The sequence below is a fragment of the Lycium ferocissimum genome, unplaced genomic scaffold (assembly GCF_029784015.1).
Source record: "Lycium ferocissimum isolate CSIRO_LF1 unplaced genomic scaffold, AGI_CSIRO_Lferr_CH_V1 ctg8214, whole genome shotgun sequence".
In the NCBI taxonomy this organism is placed as follows: domain Eukaryota; kingdom Viridiplantae; phylum Streptophyta; class Magnoliopsida; order Solanales; family Solanaceae; genus Lycium; species Lycium ferocissimum.
Genome location: NW_026727151.1, coordinates 17,653 through 24,600, shown reverse-complemented (window position 1 = coordinate 24,600; position 6,948 = coordinate 17,653). Strand labels below are relative to the sequence as shown.

Sequence of the window (6,948 nt, the reverse complement as noted above, 5' to 3'; positions counted from 1 at the left end):
AGTTAAAAAAATAAATCTTAAGGCAGAGTTTCAAACCGTACCTTAAGGCAGAGTTTCAAACCCTACCTTAAGGCAGATTTTGCATGCAAACTCTACTTAAGTCGGAGTTTGCATGCAAACTCTATTTAAGTCAGAGTTTTGCCTTCGGGCATAAAGGCAAATTCTACTTTAAGGCAATATTTTTTTTTTTACTCAGTACTACTCTGACTTGCGAAATTACTTTTTTTTTTTTTATCGAGCCGGGGTTCGAACCTAGAACCTTGGGTATTTTAGGCGAAGGGTAAAAATTAAAGACCAGCAATTTGAGGGGCAAAAATTAAAGACCAGCGCCTTTGAAGGGGAATCCGTGCAAAAAATTGACTCCGAAAGTGTGGAGACCTAATATAAATGTGTTCAAACATTTAAATCCAATGACAAATTTAAATACTCCTCCGTGTCAAATTATCTGTCCCTTTTTTGTTTTACACGTACCTTATGAAATACGTATTAATTAAGAGGAGTATTTGACCACTATACTCTTATGTTTAAGTACTTTTAATGAATATTTTTTAATTCAATTTTAAACTTATAAAAGGGTTCCTTGATATATTATTATATTTTTCTATACTATATCATTATATTATATGATGATTTAGATATTAAGGAAGTACACAAAATATACTTCCCTCCGTCCCAAAATAAGTGTCACCTTAGCAAAAATTACGCCCATTAAGAAATCAATAAATACAATATAGAGTTTACTAAACTACCCTTATTTGTTAAATGTTTTTTGAGAATTGAGTAATGTTAAAGAGGACTACTTCTTTAATGCTTAGGGCATAGTTGGAAACACTTACCAATTTTTGTCTTGAATTCCTAACATGACACTTATTTTGGGACAATTTATTTTTATTAAGATGACACTTATTTTGGGATGTCGCGAGTATAATGTATTCGTATCTACGTTGTGAAAAGAGGTCTAAACAGTGGAAGCCAAATGAATAGATATGACTTTTAGTCTTGGGATGCTGGAAAATTAATTAAGGGAACAAATGAAGAGACCTCTGTGCCTTGGGATGCTGGAAAAAAAGAAGCAAATGAAGACGTCTTAATTGACTTGGATTCTGAGAAAAGAATAAACGAAGAGTCCATGTGATTATTTCATTAATCTTTCCTATAGGTTGAAGTAATCGAAGAGTCCATATAGGTTCAATTAATTGAAGTAGTATTGAATCTTAATATGTTAATCTTTCCTACTAAAAAAAAAAAAAAAGAAAAAAAAAAGTAGTATAAAACAGATTACTGAACCACAAGTGAGAAGTCCCTCAATGCTGATCAGAAACAGAGATATGGGTGGTAGTATGATATATTCTCCCTGCTTTATATTTTAAAGCTAATATGCACCTTTAACACTTAAATATTTACATCTGATGCAATTTCAATTTGGAGCTACTACATCTACAAGTGTATATGAGCTTGTTCATTTGTTTGGCTTCCTTTTATTCTTTCACAATGAAATATGAAGTTGGCAAATCACCTTATTAAAGATGCTCTAATGCTAGCGGGGTTTGAAGCTATAAAAGAAGATATAGCAGTGTTTAATTGTCTTAAACAATATCTAATGTTCAATTGTATTCTTGTCTTTTCCATTTCAGAGGGTCAGATGTAAACATGGAAAATACAAATGCATCACCAGCACGTTACTTGTTGAAGATTGAATCCTTTTCGTCGCTCTCAGACAATGGTATTATCAAGTATGAATCAAATGAGTTCAAGTCCGGTGGCTACAGCTGGTAATGCTCGTTGTTAACTTCAAAATATTTGTCTAGACTTCTTTCTCATTTTTATTCTCTTTTTTGTTTTTTTGCTAGTGTTTTTTTGTTTTTTTGCTAGTGTTTTTTTGTTTTTTTGCTAGTGTTTTTTTTTTTTTTTTTTTTTTTGTGAATTTGATCTCTGTTATGCACAATCCTTTAGTTGATAATGAGCTCTCTCAACTCTCGCAACTATGCGCTTGCCTTGAAATAATGTAATTAATACAAATCCTTCAATTTAAAAGTGAGCTAATAAAATTTGACGGATACATCACAGTTGGATCCTAATTCCTATGTAATATATTGGTAGTAATATGTTGCCTCTTTGTCAATTTAGCAAGAAGGGAGAGGGCTTTCGAAGGGGCTCTTGGGGACCCGATAGGCAATCTTTCTAAGATTAATTTAAGCTAAAAGGTCAAAAAACTAAACTTAAAGATGCACCACATTGTAAAATAAATTTTTAAAACTCACAGGAGTGTGTTACTCCATATGTAATACATACTTCGTGTATATAACAAAGAAGCCATTAATTACCTTAATATTGGGAGTAAACATATCTGATCATTAATTGATTCTGATTTGTTATGATGGATGTGTGCGTGTGTGTTCAGCTCTAATGAGTGGCCTAAGAGGAACAATCTGTAGAATCTGTACATACATTGACCACCTAATGGTAAAGATTTATTTTCTGTAAAACCGTAATTTGTTTAACCTTTCATTTTGTCTATAGCACCTCGAACTAGTATGGATACTGCTCAGGAATCAAATCAATGTTTAAACCTACTAAATTTAACCGTATTGTTGTTAGGTCCATACCTATATCCAGTACTCATATCTGACTCCATGATGAATACCTATTAACTGATCAGTATGTTCATTTTAGATATGTATACATAGTATTGAGACAAGTCTGTTGGGCCATGTACCATAGATTGCTAAAGGAATACAAGAAAGGGTAAGTTAATGAGCTATGAAGCTATGTAGAGGTGTCAAATGTGCGGGTCAAAATGGACTGAGTTAATAAATGAGTGGGCCAAAATGAGCTGTGCTAACAACTTGGGCAGATCATATTTTTATGGGCTATTTTAGATATGGATTGGATAAGCAATCTTTGTTGAAACTGACTTTACTTTCCTCCCGTCTTGTGCTTTTTTCTCTTATTTGGGTTTCGGTAAGAGGTCTAGAAAGCTGGATGCATTGCTCATTGAGTAGAATTCTTAATTATAATATTCTATAGCATTAAAGATTTTTGTACATGATTATTTAAAATTATTTCATTGGCTGTAGACTTGTTTTGATACCCTTTTTTTAAAAAAAAATTGTTCAAAATTTCCTGAACTGTTCATGAACATGGGATAGGAAAATGATCATTCATCCTGATGGAAATGAAGATGGACAAGGCCATATATCTGCATACTTGGCCATCGTTGCGACAAGCTCCCTTCAAGCTGATTGGGAGGTGAATGCCTCATTTAGCTTCTTGATATTTGATCAGATTCATGACAACTATAATCTATTAAGAGGTATAGTTTTCTTTTCCTCTTGATGTAACATGTCTTGTTTTCCATGTTACAAGTCCCAATTTCGGCGGATGGTTACTTGTACATCTTTCATGACCCGATTCTCTGGAAGTTCTTTTTCATTTTCAGTCTATAGAAGCAAGCTAATTTCATATATAAATAGAAACTTGCGATTTAAGTAGGCAGTAAATTTATACTACGTCAGATACACTTGCTAGGACTATATTTATTTTTGATGCAGGGATGGAGCGGCGTTTCCGCAATATCCAGACTGAATGGGGTTTCTCGAAATGTATATCTCATGCCACATTCAAAGATCCCTCTAATGGTTACCTTGTTAGTGACAAATGTATCTTTGGAGTAGATGTATATGTCATCAAGAACCAGGGAATAGGTGAATGTTTGTCCTCATTGAATGACTTTGAGCTTTATAAGCACGAATGGAAGATTTCTGAATTCACAAAATTGAAGAATGAAGTGTGTTCTGAAGAGTTTACTGTTGGGGATTGTAAATGGTATATTGATCATGTCTTTTTATCCATCATATATGTTCTTACTCACTTTTCTTCCAGTGTTTTTTCTTTGTAGTGTAAATACAGTTTGGTGTGTTTGGAATATGCAGGAAACTTTTGTTATATCCTAAAGGTAATATTGGACAAAATGGCCAGAACATCTCCGTCTTTCTTGAATCAGTTGATGCTGAAAGATTTGATTGCCAAAAAAAGGTCAAGGCAAAATTTAGCATTTCCATCAAAGACAGGATTAGTGGTAAACATCACAAGAAGAGTGGTACATTCTCTTATTCCTTGATATCAATGAATAGTATGATTTCTCGTTCCCTAATTACCTGCAGAAGTTGGTAAGGTTTTATCAGGAAGAAAATGTTAAACTTCTGATTGCCTTCATTTGGAATAATTTTGCGCAACTCGAATTCTCCTTATTAGAAGAAATTACATATTTGAGTAAATAGGTGTTTTATGTGAGATGATTATTTGTATTTCACGTATCTTAGCAATATTATAATAAAGTGGAATAGCTTGGGAGACCCTTTTACTTGTCTGAATTTGTCATCCCGGTGTTTGTATGTCACGAAGTTTCATCCAAACCCATGAATATTTTAAAACATGAATTTTAAACCCCTCTGACCGTGTGTGTTCCTCACTTGGTTTCATCTGAAGGACACGTGATCCAGATCAGATAAAATTGTGCCATGTCATCATTTATTTTATAAGAAATTAGCTTTTATGAAAAAATCAAATTTATCCCTTTAAAAAAAAAAAAAAAAATCTCAAATCTTTCTCTTATCTCTCCATCCGCCCATCTCTCCCTCTTCCACTCACCACCTCCACCACACCAGCCTACACCACCCCAATTTGACAATAGCTCAATCCACTTCCACAGTCTTGGTGTCATTTAAAAAACCTCAACAATTAATCTCGCAGCTGCAAATACATCAAGCAATTGATAGAAGGTCGAGTCCCATTTGATGTATTCTTGTGCTTTGTCAAGGTTTGACATTAGAGAATGTAGAAAAGGGGAGGAGAATGAAGGGATTACGCCGTTATATTGATGGTAGTTTGTGTATAATTCTTTCTTGTGATTAACTAAATCGTGTACGTGATCATCACGAACTAAATCCTCACATTCTATTGCCAGGTAATCGAAATAACACAGAAATCATGGAACTGTTGCTTTTAAGATACATCTTTTGAAAATGACAAAGCGCATGTTGTTTGAGTTTGTACCATATGGACTAGATTGTTAGAATTTGGGAATGGGGCGGCTTTTTTTATTGTTGGAATTGGGGATTTCTCTGACTGAAGCAGTGGAGGAAATCTGGGAAAGGATGAAGGCTTAGGAAATTGATGGAGACGAAAGGGTCACTTTGCTGAAAATTCTGAAGGCAGCGGCACAATGGCGACGGGTAAAAAATGGAGAGGGATGACGACGAGGGTCCCTTCTTTTTTTATTTTTTATTTAATTTGCTACTTTTAGTTTCACCTTTTAAAACAAAATTGTTATCCACGCTCTTTATATGCGTATACCCCACTCGTTTTGTACAGCTCACTCTTGAAAATGCCACATCAGCTCGGTCAACTGTCAGAGGGGCTTAAAATACCTGTTTTGAACATGTTCAAGGGTCTGGATCAAACTTTGTGTGAAGTACAAACACGGGGATGATAAATCCGGACAAGTAAAAGGGCCTCCCAAAATATTGTGCCTGATAATAATTATAAAGAAGTAAAAGTTCATGGTGGACACCTCTCAAGGAATGATACATTGCCATATGCTTCACTGCCCTAGCATGGCTAGATTGGTTTAATAATACCACCTAGTTTTTTGAATTTTTGTCTAATCAGTTTCACTTGGCAAACTACCTGACTAGTATGTGAATAAAAATGATTTTTAGACGTTTATCAAATACACTAGTCGTTTGTTATTAAAAGCTGTTCCAAAGCCATGTCAAACAGATCCTCAATTTTGTTGGTTTCTACTTCTCATTTCCTTATAATAATTTGACATTGTTGTCTTACAGGTGGTGAAAATTGGTTTTCAGCTGCTGGAGACAATTGGGGTTGGCCATCATTTATGCCATTATGTGAACTCAATGATCCTGAAAAGGGCTTCCTTGTTGAAGACTGCTGCATTGTGCAAGCTGATGTTTCTGTAGTTGGTATCGTCAATCGTTTAACTTGATCTCTGGATTGTGATTCAACAAGACTTATCGGGCCGGAATTCTTTAACAATGTTCCTTAATTTTGCTTGAAACTTCTCTCTGTTTTCTTTGGCTGCACGGAATTCATATCTTGCCATTTAAACTTGATCATTTTACTGGTGCCATTAATTGATTTTTTTCATTGTGTACGGTGAGAACCTAATTCTCTCCGATTTGGCGAAGGTCCGTTTTATTGTAAGTCCGTGAAATCGAACCGAGGGTAAGACCGAGCTAATGAGTCCGTAAGATAGAACCCGAAGAATGTTCAATGGGATAAACCCAAATCAGCCGAAAGCTATTTTCACCTGATTTATCGCCGGAGATATCGCCACCAACGGACGTGTCCGACTATATCGCAGCTGTTAACATCCACGTAAGGGTTCGTGCCTCCTAATTCGAGTAGGACTCTTATACTATTTAAACATGTATCAGCTCCATTAGAGGGCAACACAATCTCAACAATACATTCTAGTGGCTAATAGAAATTCTTCTTCGTTAAATACCTTTGCCCCAATATTTCAATCATTTTGTTCCGTTCTAAGATTTAATTATTCGCCCAACAGTCCAAGGAAGGAATTCCCTGATCGGACTTAAGGAGCATAGTCTGAAAAAGGATCTTCTCCCACTGGATTCACCATATCGAACTCAGGCTCTCCATTTTTGTTTGCTTTTTCGCTTCGTTAATTCTTTACTCGCATTCGCTAACTCTCTGCATTCGTTATTAAGCTTAAGTCACGTATCCTTTAAATCGTGTACAAATTTAATTGTTGCTCTTTTAGGGGTAAACAGTTTGGCGCCCACCGTGGGGCTAAGGATAATAGTGACAGGCTTGTATAAACGACTTTCACTTGCTTTGATCGTTTTTGTGATTTCAGGTTACACGATGTCGAACCCAAGCCGATCTGTTCATCTTAACGAAGAT

General features: G+C 35.2%; 1 protein-coding gene across 1 annotated transcript; it reads left to right on the top strand.

Annotated features, from left to right (window-relative positions):
- The first annotated feature begins 1,474 nt into the window (after window positions 1–1,474).
- LOC132045849 (ubiquitin C-terminal hydrolase 13-like) lies at window positions 1,475–6,160 on the top strand. Its single transcript, XM_059436419.1, has 4 exons — window positions 1,475–1,772; window positions 3,150–3,825; window positions 3,933–4,099; window positions 5,829–6,160. The coding sequence occupies exons 2-4, from the start codon at window positions 3,554–3,556 to the stop codon at window positions 6,005–6,007; spliced, it is 618 nt and encodes a 205-aa protein (XP_059292402.1). The 5' UTR covers window positions 1,475–1,772; window positions 3,150–3,553; the 3' UTR covers window positions 6,008–6,160.
- Window positions 6,161–6,948: the final 788 nt, after the last annotated feature.

Coding starts and splice junctions, on each gene's coding strand:
- LOC132045849 (XM_059436419.1), top strand. CDS start 3,554: ATGGAGCGGCGTTTCCGCAATATCCAGACTGAATGGGGTTTCTCGAAA. Junction 3,826..3,932: donor ACTGTTGGGGATTGTAAATG/GTATATTGATCA, acceptor TGGAATATGCAG/GAAACTTTTGTTATATCCTA. Junction 4,100..5,828: donor TAAACATCACAAGAAGAGTG/GTACATTCTCTT, acceptor TTATAATAATTT/GACATTGTTGTCTTACAGGT.